Raw genomic sequence first — 16,633 nt, forward strand, 5'->3', positions numbered from 1 at the left:
AGATTTTCATCAGAGATTTACGGGCTAGTCGGAATGATGCCGAGAGAAAGGGGGAAAATATGAGGCTACAATATGAGTGAGTGAACAAACTTTATTGATTAAGACAAAAACAAACGATAACATAAGTGGGCCCTTTGTTCAAAGCCACAAACATGATAAAAAAAAAGGATTAAGCATCCGGAAGAACCCTGTTGATATGGGACACAAGGGCTCATCGTGTCTGCTCCCTCAGGTGAAGCGAGCCACTCCCAAAGTGAACAACGTCGTTAGCTTGGTAGGAGAGAGTTTATGCACTGTTGGTGGGATTGGAGGCTGTGTAGGCAGTCCCACAGCATGTGCATGGTTTCAAGGTATCCCGAGCAGTAAGAGCATTTAAGGCGGGAGGGGTATCCAGCAATATAAGGAGGATGTGAGGGACTATACATGTCTGTGCTTGTCGGACAAGGCAGGAATCTCGACGGGAAAGGAACTTGGAAGGGGATGGCAGAAGGCAGAAGCCTTCCAGGAGCTCCTGGAGGATCTTGTGGCGCCTAGCTCGTTCTTGGCGGGCTATGGTCGGCGGGTGATAGTGGGTGGGGCATAGAGTGCACGAGTCTCCCGGAAGAGTTGATCAGCCAACTCATTGCCCGGCACGAACCCAATCCAGTGTTAGGTCGTATCGTGATAAAGGGCTAAGTGAACTGAGAGATGATGAAGGATGCGGGGGAAGCGAAAGCTCAAGAAAGGCACAAAGTGCGTCTCGGCTGTCAGTAAGTATGGTGTGTTGGCCAGGAGTGGTGTGGCAGAGTATGTCTGAGGCTAAGGCCTGGATCTCAGGAGATAAGGAGGTGGGAACATGTGAAAAGTGGGTGATATTAGGCAAAATTGTCTTGGGACTATAACAGTCACCGTGCCTTGCCGAGTCTCAGCATGGTATGATCTGTCTGTATAAGTAATCATTTTCGGCTCGGGGTAGCGGTAGCGTAGCGTGCAGATGCAAGTCTTCCTGTGCCCAGCATGGTTTACTGGGTACATGTTGTGGGGCAAGGGTGGTATGTGTATACCAGGCAAAGCTGTCCAAGGAGGTGGTTTCGGTGGAATAGGAGGGAGGTCGTTGCTGTTGTAGTGAAGGGAGCTGAGAATCTGTTGGCCATGATGAGTCAGGCGGAGGTGCGATTGTTCTAGGAGGTGCATGTTGATTCTTGCGTCCAGAGGTGTGTGGAGGGAGCTTTCTTTGAGTTTTGAGAGCGGGGTGTAGCGGGGCACCTCGAGAGCCAGGCGTGTGGCAGGGCGCAGGGGTCTTAAGTTTTTGTTGTTGGGAGGGGGTAAGTCGTATGTATGGGAGGACATGCATGACTTTAGTGTACAGGAGGGCCTCTGTGAGGTGGCGTGTGTCATGCATCAGACTATGTGAGTAAGCTGAGTGAGTGTTCATCGGCATGTGTTAAGCCACTGAGGTCGAAACCGAGTACTTTGATTTTGCGGGGAGGGGTGTGTCCCGTAAAGTGAGGTGGATAAGATCGTGATCGGCTTGCGCTCGAGCTCGATAAGGGTGATTAGTGACTACTTCATATTCAGATTTAGTAGGAGAAAGGGTTAGCCCTACCTGATTACAGCTATATCAATGCCTTGTTGAAGAGTGGATGAAATAGTGCTGGGGTTGCCTGAGGATGTCCAGAGGGTTACGTTGTCTGCGTAAAGCTCAAATAAGAGTGACGGCACCCGTTCGAGGAGGAGGGGGCAAAGAGCAAGTTTAAAGAGGAAGGGTGAGAGAACAGAGCCTTGGGGAACCTCGCTAGTGGTTGCCTTGAAGGTAGTTTGGCCGCTTGATAGCGTGGCGAAGGGTCGTAAGAAAGTTGTGAATTGTACAGGCGGGAGCTGCAGGTTAAGCGGTACTCACACGGGGGAGCTTTTCGGGGAAGGGATACGGGGGCATTGCTGGCCGGCGGAGCCCTCTCCCTTGCTCCCGCACTCACTCGGGCGGCAGAGTACGAGAGGGATGTCACCGTTTTCAGACGACAAAGGCTCAGCGCGCTGAGGAGGGCGCGTCTGCGCTGCCTGCCTCATCGCTTGGCCACAGCCGGGTTCAATCAGTCAGCCTTGCAGGTAGTGTATGAGGAAGGCAAAGACGGGTTATAATAAAGTTGCCTGGGAACTTTGTACCTAAATTTGCATAACACAAAAATAAGGGAATAAAAACATGGTAGGCACCCAAGACACAAAATAAACCAAGCGGCACACGCATCCACACTTTCAGAGAATACAACGCCCTGCTGGATATTTGTCTATCCCGTTGTTTCCCATCATCAATCTGGTGTTTTTACAAATACTAACTAGTATATGTTTTGAGTTAAGGATAATACAAGTCTTGTTTTCTTTGTATTAACTTTTATAAATTTATTTTCAGTCCACTGATTCAAGCATTCCAAAACCTGATCCTGATGAAACATTTTTTTATTGCATGAGTGCAGTAAGACCATCAGCAAGCCCTACGAAACGCACAAGGAGGAGTGTATACTATAAATCATCACTATCTAAAAGGAACAGAGAGAGCATAAAATGCATCCATACGGCATGTCAGACATATAAGTGTTTCTTCACCGGACAGGCTACTGTCCTGAATAGCGCTTTGATGTCTTAGCGATGCATCAAGTATGAGAATAATGATAGCCTAACGCCTCTGACGCCAAAGCAGCAAAGTTTCTGCATTAAAAAGCCTATGGTTGAACAATTGACACGCTTTCAATAAACCTGCAAATTACAAGGGACATCTTTTTGTCATAGAATGCATTTGTTAAAACTTTATTTTGTCGAAATAATGCTGATCTTTTTGTCTCAAGTCAAAATGGCATTCGAAGAGGAGCGAATGCTTTGACAAAAGACTTAATAGTCTTTTGTCAAAGCATTCGCTCCTCTTCGAATGCCATTTTGACTTGAGACAAAAAGATCAGCATTATTTCGACAAAATAAAGTTTTAACAAATGCATTCTATGACAAAAAGATGTCCCTTGTAATTGGGTAGGTAATTCTTCTTGGGTAGGTAATTCTTTCTGTGTCTTCTCAGCCTCCACAAGCGTCTCTCCCACCTCTGCCCCACCATCGGGTTTCTTTGTCACCTTGGTCATCTCGAGCCCTTTCTGTGCACTTGTGCAGCTGTTGTCATGATGTCACCCCTGCATTCCAGCGCAATGTTCGTCGCTCTTCGCTGCAGGTTTTCGGACAAAAATTGAATGAATTTGCAGCATTGCTTAGAAGTTGTTGGCTTCTGACTTGTCGCGCAAAAAAAAAAAAAAAAAAAGAAAAAAAAAAGGTAGCTAGCCACTACAGTGTCACCTAGCTGTAGCATTTCTTACCTGGCTGTTTTTCTACTTTCACTGCGAGCGAAATAAAAATTACAGTTGACCCTGTGCTAGTCGTGCCTTTGACCCGGTCACACTAACTCTCCTAACACCAGCAACCACCGACTACAATCACGCGCTTCCAGCAGCGCACGACCCGCGAAGTTGCCAGGAGAGCGAAGAAAAGGCCACGGGCACCCCTTCTCCCGTGGGAGGTTCTGTGCCAGCCAACAAAAAGCTCTCACACCCGAGGGGCCCTACATTGCAGCAGAGTTTATGACTGCTGCAGTACTGACAGACTTCTTGCTGAATACTGAGCATAGTGTCTTGCATGCAGACATGCGCTTGAAATCCAGTCATGGTCCAATGAAGGGAGTCAGGTTTATCTGTTAGCCAAGTGAGATGAGCGAGGACCATTTTCTCCATAAGCTTGCCTACACATGGACTGAGAGAAATGGGTCGAAGGGTGTCGATACTTCGTTTCATACATCAGGTGCAACACAGCGAAAGCTACGCAAGTAGTTGGTAAGAAATAAAAAGGAGGCGTATCGCTACGCGCTCGTTTCATGGTCGAGTGGATTCTGCGGAAACGAACTCTATTCCGAGCATACACGTTTGCAATAACTTGCTTCGCGTGCCTGGACATCTTCGCAGTGCAAATCTTATAGAAAAAATCCGCTCCGAAGAGGCAGTCGAGATCGCTGCATTGCGCAGCGTGGAGGGCACCGCTAGCAGAGTTGCGGGACAGCGAAAACGCGACATGAACGAAGACGACAAACAAAACATACAAATTAACTGAATCCAATCTTTTCTCCCCAAAAAAGATGCTTTTTATGGAGTTGATGGTAAATGTAAGGTGCATTAAGCTTGCAGACAAAGCAACTACTATTATTTCCTCTCGTCAAGAGCAGGCACTATTTTTCATCGTGGATGCGGGGAGCGCAGACAAGAGCTCTAGCTTTGGCAGTGTTGCACTTGATGTATGAAACGAAGTACTATAGGACTGCTCTTTTGCCGGGCTTCGGCATGGGAACTATATTAGAAGTTTTCCACTCCTCGGGGAGGGTCCCTGTACGTCACACTTCGTTTATTTGACCGAGCGAGTCTTTTAGTGCAGTGTCAGTGAGATTGCAAAGGTGGCCATACGAGGGGGTATCGAAAAGAAAAAAAGAAAAAAAAGTTAAGTTAAATTGGTTCACAGGAAGGGAAAGGCGCAGTAACTGCCACACTTGCTCTGTGGACACCCGAACCGCGCCGTAAGGGAAGGGAGGAAGGTGGGAATGAAAGTGGAAAGAGAGAAAGAGGAGCCGTAGTGGAGGGCTACGGGTAATTTCGACCACCTGGGGATCTTTAACGTGCGCTGACATCGCACAGCACACGAACGCCACTTCGTTTCGCCTCCATCGAAACGCAGCCGCCGCGGTCGGGTTCGAACCCGGGAACTCCGGCACAGTAGTCGGGCGTCTTACCACTGCACCACCCCGGCGGGGCAAAAAGAAAAGCTGAACTAATTTTTTGGTGGGCAGCGCTTTCGTAGTACCATGTTTTGCCGCTAGGAGTGCATGGAGTGAACATTCCAGAGTCAGTCAGCCGAGTGGTGTCGCTGAAGGTCAGATATATTTAGTATGTCTGACCTTCAGCCATTGCAAAAACGACGCTCACAGAAAACAGTGTCACTATAAACTCTGCCGAAACTAGTAACTAGCTTCGGCAGAGTTTATAGTGACACTGTTTTCTGTGAGCGTCGTTTTTGCAATGGCCAATTTTCGTGAACAGCATGTGGCGGTGAAATGTGCTTCTTGCTCGGAAAAAAAATGGAACAGAAACTCTTGAAATGGTAACAACGGCGTACAAGGATGACGCTAATGGGGAAAACAAGTATTTGAGTGCTTCTCCCGTTTCAAAATGGGTGAAATGTCAACTGATGGCCAACTTTGTTCTGGTCGTCCGTCCACGGCCCAAACGCATGAAAATGTTGAAAAATTTTGTGCAATCATCAATATTTGACCAAAAATGGTATGACCCCTGTTCCTCACCCCCCATACTCACCGGGCCTTGCCCAGTGTGACTTTTTTGTTTTCCAGAATGAAAAAAAAAAAAGCGTTTTGCTGATGTTGCAGAGGCAAAGAAAAAAAAAATGACGCAGGGGCTGTCAAGCACCACAAAAAATGAATTTAAACAATTTTTTGAAAAAAAGAATGAAAGTTTAAACAATTGTATTAGTGAAAGTGGAGAGTACTTAGGTTTGGGCTTCAAATGTGAATAAATAGGTTCAAAAGGAAATAAGTTGTTTCTTTTGGGTACCCCTCTTATGTTATGCCGTCAGGGCCACGGGTCATTAGTTGTCGAGACTGAGAAAGAGTTTTGCGGAGTTCAGTCATGCTGAAATCTACGTCGATGGGAAGGTCAGTGGAATTACTTCTATGTGGGTTTGGTACAGGAGCTGTAGAATGGGGCGGAAAAAACTTGATGTGGAGTTTTGAAGAAAGTGTGGAATCAGAGAGTTCGGTAGATAGCTGTCACTGAGGAATGTGCGTGCGAACACGTGTCTGCCCAATCGTTGCTCTGAGTATGTGCCATACTCTGGCCGTGTGCAGCTGGCCGCCAAGTGAGTCACAGAACTGGAGCCAGCTGCTGATCTCCAGCTGGCGCGCATAGTTCAGGGCCTCTGCTGTAATGGCTTCCAGCTTAGATTTGAGCAGGTGATTTTGCTTCCTCCACTTCTATTGCAGCGCGTGACATTGGTCCCAAAGACAGAGCAGGTGCGAGTCGACGGCAGGGACTTTGCCAGTTATTTTAATATGTTTGGTCATTTGGCACGCAGTCTGGGCGACATTTTCTTGCCATTCGGAGTAATTCTGAGAGAATATCGATTCAAGGCACCTTCTGAAAAGGGCCCAGTCCGTCAAGTGAGCTCTGCGGGTGTATTTTGTACGTTGGGGGCACAGAGGGAGGTGGCAGGTGATAATAATGTGGTCGCTGCCAAAGGTGAGAACAGTAGTTTCCCATATACCGCCTTATGTTCTCAGCGACCATGTGAGGTCTTGAACCGTGTCATGCTGTACGCTGCTGCCCTGACGTGTTGCTGATGCGAGGTCATTACAAAGGCTAAAACAGAGAGTTTGTGTCATCATGCGCAGAATGCGGCCCGAGTGAGTAGTATGTGTGTAGAGCCAGTCGGGATGGGGAGTGTTGGAATCTTCAGCCTATACGACTGGATACAGAGGGGGGTGCTGCTGAAGAAAAGGAGTGAGCCATTTGAGAGAAGGCTTTGCGGATGGTGTCCAATAGGTATTGAGGGTTAAAAGTGGCCTAGCTATTTGAGGAAGCTGGGTTAAAGTGCATACATACTCTGTCTCTGACATGTTATAGAGACTGGTGTCGATCTGAACGGTTGGCAGGCTTTTGAGAATGTAAGTGATGGTGTTGACGGGGGATTGTGCTTGCCGTTTGGTATGTATGCTTGGTTGGATATGTGATGTATATCATGCAATACTGTAATGGCTAAGCACTTCTTGCAAGATAATGATTGCAGGGGGATCGTTGAGGGATCGCAAGTACAGGCAAAAAGCTCTGGCCTTCTTGCGGAGTCCTCGGCAATTCCATTATAGTTTGTAGGGAGAAGCTATGTTCCAAGGTGTAGTGGCGGTTGTTATAGGTTGACTGGGGAGAAACTCGATAGGCAGTCGCTCCATGTTTACATTTAGCTGTGCTTGGAGCTGAGTTTGCACCGTAGTTGTGTTCGAAAGCAGAGTAAATCTGCTCCGTGCGGGTGTTTGGCTGCTCTTTCGTAGCATTCAATTCTTGGATGGCTTGTTCCATCCTTGCTTCGACACCGCTGATACGAGTGGTGAGCTGCCCGATGGCTGTGAGAATGGTGGCTAGTGTGGAAAGGGGTAGACTCGACTTCCATGTTTAAATGGCAGAGGGAGGAGGGGGCTGTGTCTGAGTGACTGTGGGTGAAGCAGGGGGATAGTGGGGCTTAAATAACTTTTTTGGGGGGGAAGCGGGGTTGGCAACTAATTAAGTGGCTCGCTCACCTGATTGGTCATGCTGCGGCCTGCGTATGACATGCGGTGTTTGGGAGCAGCATGCTGCACAGGCTTAAGGGCCGACTTGAGTGGCTACCGGGATGGTGATGATGACGTCTACCGGCAGCCCTTTTTGCAGTGAGGTGATGAGGATGAAGTGCGGGAGGCATGGCTAGAAGAGTTGCTTGTGGAGTTGCTGCTGGATTTGTTGCTCAAGGTTGCTAGTGCGGATGGCGGTGCTTGAGAGGTGCGATGAGTTGGGAAGATCATCTGGTGCATCAGATGAGGGCTTAGAGGAGTCTGGGTCTTGAATGCCGTCATGGTATTGCATATAGGTTTTCATCTTGCCTCACTGGCTGCTTTCTTTCAGGACCTCGGAGGTCTGTGGGAGGGTGGTCATCTCCGAAGTGGTGGCAAGGCGGTTCACAAAGGCTTTGGTTATTGCCTTTGCTCAGTGACTGGTTGCAGATGACGCAGATCGGTGGTAGGTTAATATTGGGGCAAATGTCCAGCTGGTGTCTGATTTGGTAACAGTGCGCGCACAGCTGGCTCTTTGGCTGAAAGGGGTAGCATCGGTAGGGGCACATGTTGACCAGTATGTGGCGTGGGACAACTTTACCTTGAAAGGTGATCTTTACACTGTTCGTGCGGCCCATCTGGTGGGCATGGAAGATGGTACGCCCATCTACCTGCAGCACTGCTTGCAGTTGAGGAAGGATGGCTTCGCTGATCTCGTGGATTACGCCATGGCAGGTATTATATCCAAAGGCAGCGTAGGTGCTGACAGGGACAGCGCTGTTGTTCGGTAGCTTAATTTCATTAAAATTTAACAGCTTGCTTTTAGCCGAACAGGTACGCACATCTGCCGCTATTACCTTCTGCGTTGGCCGTAATTTGAAAATAGTTTGGTGGACGTCCTTTGGTGTGAGCGCCGCGGCCGGGGCTATGAGCGTGTGAAGGTTGCCCGGGATGGTAAGGACGGAGAAGCCTCTCTTGGGTCTTATGATAACGGTAGACATTTCCTTCTAGGTAGGGTGACGTAACGGAACCGTCTTCCATTCCACAGTGGGGCAGAGGGCGGGCAAAGCGGAATTTTCTGCTGCTAAGGCTTGAGCTTCAATGGGGTCAGAGGGCACCTGTAGGCGTCTGATGTGCTTCCCTCAGCGGGTGTGGTGCGAGGCGGCAAGTGAAATTGAGCAGTATGGTGCTGGGACCGACGCATGCAGCCGAGGAGCTGTGCGCCTGCATCCCAGCGATGCTGTGGTGGTGGCTTTCGGCATCTCACTCGGAGCCTTTGATGTCGTGGAATAAACTGCAACTTGCGGGTGAAATTTGGTCTGAATCTTGCCGGCTTTGCACTGGGGTGATCCCTGTAACTTGCGTCAGGCGACAGTGATGCTTGTGGAAGCACGAGTTGAAGAAGTCCGGTGGATATGGGGTGAAGAAGCGGAGCTCGATATGGATACGTCAGTATCGTGCGGCGACTGCAGCTGCCACAGTATGAAAAACAAGAACAACGCACTGTCATGCTTTTGGTGCAATGTGAAACGAGAGGATTTTGTGCAAAAAGAAAAAGTAAAGCAGAAAGAAAGCATGAGTATGAAGCAAGCAGGAGAATAGATATTTCGAGTGCAAGGCGTTGCGGATGAGACAATTGCAATCACTTGTGGAAGAGAGCATGTTGGCCTATTCATATTGCCCTAACCAGCATCTTGGTAGGCACAATATGTGCTTTAAAAAGGCGACTGTGCCAAACTTGGCAGTCCACTGCAGGTCCTGCACACGTGCACTTTCATTAAAACAAGCATTGTGAGGGCTGATACCAATGCTTCAAACCCAGAGCAAGAGTCCCCTGTATAATGCAAGAAATCTGAAAGATTGATCTTTGCGAATGTTCGAGTCAAATTTGAAATACTTGTGCGGAACACGTAATTTCCAATTTCTAAAAAGTGCTCCAGGCAACCGCTCATAAATGATTTGGGCGACAGATCCCCGTGTGCAAACCTCTCCTATGACGTTACTGAGGCTTGCTGGGTGCAGTTGCTACTTGTTTTCTTTTTTTTTTTCTTGTGCACCAATGTGGACTGAGCTAACGGGGAGAGGAGGAGCATAGTTTTCGATCACCCATATCTTCAGTGCTAATGAAGGTAGGTTGAATATTTTTGCATTAGAGAGATGACTGATGGGATGCCTATTGCTCGTGTCTTATTAAATAGCTTTACATGCGCCCTAGGTATGGCACGGACCTTGAAGAAGGTGTCTAAACTCAAGAGTGATGGCTTTTGAACAAAGAAACGCTTTCATACAATACACTCAACTCCAAAGCAGCACGGTGCGAACTTTTGAATTACCTGTGAGAATAACAGCCGCGTTTAATATGAGTCTTGGCGAGGGCCACAAAATTTGCTCTTGGGCACCATGCTGCTAAGGCATTATTTCGAAGGCATTACCAAAGATACAGGCAATGAAAAACTGATAATCTTGCCAAATGGATCCAGTTAGGTAGATCCCCAAAGAATTGCAAGAGCCACTAACACCAAAGAAAGCATAGGGGATTATTTTTCTTTTTGTAATAGTGACCAGTGTGAAATGGCTACGCATTCATGGAGATAGTTTATTCAGATGCCATGGGTTTGGATTCCACTGATGACATGGTTTTTTCTTTTGCTTCTTAATTGGTTATCTCCATGATTACATTATTTATTACTTCACATCGACCACTGCCATAGGTCGACTCACTCACTCATGAGTGCACGCATATTGACTCACTCACACTCACTGCGTGAGTGTGAGTGAGGCGATATGCATGCACACTCCACTCACTCGCATCCACTCATGTGAGCACGCATCCACTCATTCACACTCACGCAGTGAATGTAAGTGAGTGGATGTGTATGAGAGTGGTCATGAGTTTGAGTGAGTGGCCACGAATGGGAGTGGCCATGAGTGTGAGTGGCCGCAAATGGGAGCAGCCATGAGTGCGAGTGAGTGGATGCGAGTGTGGATGGGCATGAGTGTGAGTGAGTGGCTGTGAATGGGAGCGGGCATGAGTGGCCATGAATGAGAGAGGGCATGAGTGTGAGCGTGAATGAGTGGATGTGTACCAGAGTGACCGTGAGTGTGAGTGAGCCCCTCGTCATGGTGCTGACCTATGATCACCGCAGTAAAAAAAAATTGTCCCGTACGATTTCCTTGGTGTTGTAGCCTCCTTTCATATGCATCCAGTTGGGATCAGATATGCAAAGACTGCCATTAGTCTGGTTTTAGCCAGACCAAGAGATCACTAAACCCATTTAATATTCTGACTGTTTCAGATATTCTCTTTGGAGGTGTAACTTAAGAATTGAACTAGTGTAGCATTTCTTTTCTCATTTTCACTACTTCGTGTGGTAACAAATAGAGGTGTGCATGGGCCGAAATTCTAAGCCCGAGCAAGGCCTTGACCCAACGCTCAAACTTGAGGCCCACGCCCGACACTGCCTGACCTGATATAAACGCAGATGAGGTGGTGACATAGACAGAAATAGTGGCACGGTGATAAGTCTAAGATCTTTAAATGTAGAGCTCTCACATTTAAAATGGAAAATTTGTGGAACATGTAGAGGCACAGTACATAAATAGGAGTGTCATTCTAAGTAATTATGCAAAAACAAGTTACCGATTGATGAGGGCTTAACAAACAAGAGGCATTTTTTCGTCATGGATTCCGCTGCGCTGAATTTTTTGCCGCTCTAAAAGGTGGCTCGAATGACTCATAGTTACTTAGCAAGAACAGCGAGTCGCGGGTATGCGGCTTCTTTCTCTCTCCAAAATTGCGCTAACACAAACTCTGAGCAAAGACCAGGTAGATTGTGCGGTCAAGCAGTCGGTGAGCTGACCACACCGTGTGGTTTCCCTTGTGCCTTATACAGTGCCGGCAAGAAGACACAGCAGGATTGTTCGAGCCGAGAAACAAGAAGCACCTCAAGCATGGCAGATCAATGTAAGGAGATAACCAATGGATTTGTTAATATCTCGGTGGTTACAGAACTCTGATGCTGCTGTGCTGGTAGTATACAGGAAAATTCTTGGTTTGCTGGTGGCAAAGTGGATGAAAATTCCCTCTCTACTTGTAAGGTAAAGGAGGAAGAGGCCGGAAGGTGGTATGAAGGTGGCTTGTGACAGGGGGGCAGACGCCTGTCAGTCATGTCCAATTGTTTTCAGCTTTTTGTCTATAGCACCCACGTAACACTCAATTTTTTTTGTGTGTGTTCGCATTCTACATCGTACAATGGCAGTGAAGTAGACCCGAAGTGCCGTAAGTTGACTGTTTTGCAAGTAGCCCAAGTAGATGTTCAGCCTTATTCTTGCACAAATGCCTTCATCAAAACAGGGTAAAATGAGAGAAAGAAGATGGCAACCCAGTATGAAAGAGCACTGAACAAGGGTGGAGCGGTAGCCTCAGTTCGCAAGCCAAGCCAACGTTTCGACAAGTGGACTTGTCTTCATCTGGGGCGCAGACAAAGACAAGCCCACTTGTTGAAACATTGACTTGGCTGGGGAACTGAGGCTCCCCCCAACCGTTGTTCAGTGCTCTTTCATATTATCAAAACACGTTATTTTATACGTCCCATATTTGTTTTCTTTTTAGTAAAGCTTTTCCTTTTTTCTGCATCTGGACAAAAAAATATGGCTCAACTGATTCATGTCCATTTCTGAGTATTCTTAAAGCTCAGTTCGCTTTAGTATGCACAGCCTATGGTTATTGGTTTCATATTTCTCTTTTCTAAGCGAATCCAAGCGATGTGCAGCATTTAGGTCAGCTGCTAAAATTCTCAGGTGCTGAAATGTGGTATCACATGATAGGTTTTCGTTTCATTTATGGGGTTTCAATCGGGCGGCTGCGACGCACGGCACCTATTATATTTTGTTCTTACTCTTGCCCTGGTTTTAAGCACCAATCAGGTAATCCCTGTTCGGTTATTTCTATACATTCAAAGTGTATTTGTCCTCCACTACCCTTAAAGCCCAATGCTTTGGCTAAATCAACCCATTGCCTTCACCAGCAGGGCAGAGCCATTTACAGGTAATTAAGTGTTCAGCTGTTTCTCCTCCTCTCCACACATACCATGCATAATGTGCCTACCTCATGGTACTTGACTCAATATATCTCAGTTCTCAATGCTCATGTCACAGCCTCAAGAAGAGGCAGCTGTCCTAGATGTTTCATACATGTTTCCTTTGGCTATTTCCTGCCTGAAATGTTTGGTACATTTCCAGTGTTGATTTGGTCTGCGTCCCTGTTTTCCAGAGACCCCTCCCTGTTTCTTTAGACTTTTTCTTAACCCATAATTAACTAGCTAGTCCCCCTACCACTCTCCAAACATTTTCTTTCCAATTTTCTTGTTCACTTTCTCCATTCTATGTTAACATTCCCTATGCCGAGATAATTGAAAACTCCTAGCCCACCGCTCTGCCCTCATTTCTCTCAATTGCTGCTCAAATTCTATCTTGCTGCTACCTTCTCTGCCCTCGAATGAAGACTATCCCAAGCCATCTTGTATTGGGTTGGTGAATTCCAAAGAAAGCATACTTACCTCATACTGATTTCCTAATGTGCTCACACCTCTGATCTCATACACTGTACAGCACTGACAAAAGCCAGACTAGGAAACACTCTTTTCCAAATCCCTCGTACCACTTCATACCTAACGTAATTCTATGGTGCTGTTTTTCGTTACCGCTACATTCCTCCTATCTTAAGCCACTACATGTTTTTAATACTCCATTAGAGTCTCAGTTCCATTATTTGTCCATAGCCCAAGATCGCTGTACTTTTCCACTACCTACAGCGTTGCCTCTCTCCCTAGTTATTCAAAATCATGACTGACAATTTTTCCTTCGTAAACTGCAGATATCCATCAACCTTCGTAAATCTTCCCTGTTGCCGGCCATTAGTATTATATCATCCACATACATCAGCCCTGGGGTAATGACTGCTCAATCCATTTTTCTTACTTGAAAAAGGTTGAAGGTCAGTCCGTTGCTCTTTATTTTGTGGTCTCTAACCCTTTTATTTAGGCGCTGCATGAGCAATAAAGATGACAGGAAACCCTCGTCTAAGCCCTCTCTGTACGTCTAGGGCTTCAAAACCAATTTTTTTTCCCTCTTGGTATAAGCACCTGGACACCTTTTGCCTATTGAAAGATTGATTAGTCCATTTCCACATTTATTGCACCCAGAGTGCCTCACCAGTTTTCTAGAACTGCATTGTTGCAGGCTCCTTTGATATTGAGAGAAGCTAGCCACAGAAGTCCGCTTTCCTCTTCTGCTATTTCAATAGATTGCGTAAATGAGAACATATCGTCCACTAACCTCTTTTATTTCCACGACCCACTTTGTAGCTCTCCTAGCCCTCCCTTCTTCTCTACTCATGTCTGCAGTCTGTTTCTTACAATCTGCATTACCACACTTTAAACCACTGATGTCACTTTTATGGGACGGCAGTTTATGTCAGCTCTGTTCCCAGTTTCCTTATATATCATACTCATCCTACTCAGTCTCCTTTCATCAGTAGCTTTACCATCCATTCACAGTTTGCTCACCAACTCTTTCAACGTCTCCTTATGTATGTATGTTGGTTGGTTGGTTTGTGGGGATTAACGTCCCAAAGCGACTCAGGCTGTGAGAGACGCCGTAGTGGAGGACTCTGGAAATTTCGACCACTTGGGGTTCTTTAACGTGCACTGACATCGCACAGCACACGGGCGCCTTGCTTTTCGCCTCCATCGAAAAGCAGTCGCCGAGGACGGGATTCGATCCCGAGTCCTTGGGAGCAGTAGTCGAGCGCCATAACCACTGCGCCACCCCGGCGGGTTGTGTGTGTGTGTGTGTGTATAACTTCGATGAGATGCCGGCAAACAATAGTTTAATGCGTCGTGACACTGGCCAAGCGTCGACCCGGGGTTACGCCCTACTCTGTACCTCATTTTGGCCCTAGCATTAAAAGAGCTGGAATACCATTCATGCCTGCCAATGTGCTGTTCAGTATTCTCTTCTCAGCCCTTTCCCCCTCTCTTTTTCCCAGTGAAACCATTGCACTAACTACTATGTTCTTCTATGATAAAACATATGCGAAATTTCTTTTAAAGTTTTCTGGCATCATTATTCCTATATATTCTGCTGCCTTTACCTTTTCTAGCCTAATAGCTTTGGCTGTAACTATAAATCTCTGCTATAGGCTAATCTTATTGCTCAGGGAATTCAGATATTGCGCCAAACTTCCTTATCTGCTTTTCTATCCTTTCTCATTTACTCTGAAAGCACTGTTTTTGATTTTCTCATTGATCAAATACGACGCTTTCCTTATACATTTTATACAGTCTTCCCATTTTCAATGTCTGCTTCTGGTTCGCTTCCACACTCTAAATATCTGCATTTCCTGGTGGCTTCTCGACGATTCCTTATGACCCTCTTAACATCCCCATCCTACCAGCTCTTCGGATTTTGACTTCTCTTTCCTTTTAGCCTGACTCGGACCTTAACTAGCTCTAGCTCAGCCTTCTTAGCTTTGTAGAAATCCATTCTGCTTTAGTATCCTCAACAATTACATTTTTAATTTCTTTGGTTGTTGTTCCCAAGTGCTGTTCCAAGCGAGAACCTATCAATCATTTAATTTTTCTAATGTTATCTTGTATGTTATGCGGGAATTATAGTAACCACTTCCGCAATTCTTCTTTTTACATTTTTCTTTTTTACATGAAAATTTTCTGTACCACTCCCTGCAATGTCCCAGTGTTATGGGATAGCAGTATTTGTAAATAAATAAATAAAAGAGCTTACTGCTCTGTTTATCAGGCCTCATTCCTTCCTTGATATGTCTGTGATCACTGACTTGTTCTTCTGGAATAATTTTCATCTATGTTCATGACCCCTTGCCTAAGTACATCTTATGTGACATCAGCATATAGTCTACTGCTGAGTGCATACTCCATACTCAGCACCCTACCTCCCATGTTATGATCCAGCTGTCATGCTTCTAAGCACCGTTCCGGACAACTAAGTTCTGCCCTTCACACATAACCATGCGGCATGTCACCTGCCGAGTCGGTGCATCAATCCGTATCATTTCTGTGAGCACTCATGCCCAATAATACAATTATCTCACACGCTTCTGCCTAGCTTAACATCACTTGGGATATATTCTACCATTTTCTAGCTTTCCTCTTTCAAATTTATTGCTCCTGTGCACATATGTTCAAAGCCAAGAAGTGTTTTCTCCTTCCTCTGCGTCGCCTTTTCCTACCCTGGTACAGTGCCCTGGCTTCCCCTAAGAAAGCTGTTGCCTGGTGACTTATCCGTGTGACTCAATTTTCACCCACATATCCACTTTCACCCTCTTTCAAAAAAACCCTTGCTCTGTTCATGGACCCACCACAGCCCTTCGGCGCTCAAAGTGGTCGCCTATTGTTCTCCCATCACCGCGGTGCTGTCTATTTATGGTTGTTGCAAAAAGAAGGGAACAGGATGCCAGTTCCGTAACGGATATTTGGGTCGTTGGAAAACGCGACGTTCACGTCACCAAACGAAGCCGGGCAGATACAATGAATAATTTGTGGCTGTGAGCAAGCTCCTTTCTTACCAAATTTACAGATGGAACAGCGCTGGGCTTGAGCATTCTTCTGGCTTGTACCCTTTTCCCTATAGGCAAGTAGTCCGATGAGAGAAAATGCGACGAACACACGCGGGCAGTTGGCGTCAAAGCATAGCCGAGGGCTTTCTCCCAATTCCTTCTTCTTTTCGCACACTTGGGCACTAGGTGGTACGAAATTCTTGTGCTGCGGATGTGAATGTTGTGACAAGTCTTTACGACACAGGATGTCCAAGACATCGCAATGGCATGCAGCGAAACTAAACATATTACAAAACACTGCGCGACCAAACACGGCAGACAACGCCGGCACTAGCCTTGTATACATGGACTCGACAGCACCGGGTCAAGTAAGTGTCGAGTAAGTGAGGTCACCATTACTCGACCCGATTGGTGTCTACACGAACTCGCTTTCTAGCGAGTAAGTATCGCAGCGGCGCGTAGCGTTGAGATTTGTAGTTATTGTGCAAGTTTTTTACTCGTATTTGATTCCGTTGTCTTTTACTATTGAGAGCTTCGATTATTCTTTTTTATCATTGATGAGGGCTAAAAAGCATTCAACTTCGCTGACGCTCATCGCCGCTCCGGTTGCTTTTTTATCCCTGAGTTCGCCATAACTCGACTCGCTGACTCGACAGCGTCTACATGCTTTTAGA

The 16,633-nt window shown here is 46.5% G+C and overlaps 1 protein-coding gene across 3 annotated transcripts in view; it reads right to left on the bottom strand.

Moving 5' to 3' along the window:
• Positions 1-16,399, bottom strand: part of LOC146188689 (uncharacterized) — a 28,596-nt gene extending 12,197 nt beyond the window's left edge. Inside the window, exon 1 of one of the 3 annotated variants that reach the window (XM_084603892.1) lies at positions 15,969-16,395. In XM_084603892.1, the coding sequence (XP_084460018.1) occupies positions 15,969-16,217 (249 nt within the window). In that variant the 5' untranslated portion in view covers positions 16,218-16,395. Of the gene's footprint in view, positions 1-7,357; positions 8,736-15,968 lie in introns of those variants that run through there. The other 2 variants (XM_084603894.1, XM_084603893.1) reach the window with 2 other exon arrangements.
• Positions 16,400-16,633: the final 234 nt, after the last annotated feature.

Source organism: Amblyomma maculatum, chromosome 5 (genome assembly GCF_055883805.1).
Source record: "Amblyomma maculatum isolate TAMU_Amacu chromosome 5, ASM5588380v1, whole genome shotgun sequence".
NCBI classification, from domain to species: Eukaryota; Metazoa; Arthropoda; class Arachnida; order Ixodida; family Ixodidae; genus Amblyomma; species Amblyomma maculatum.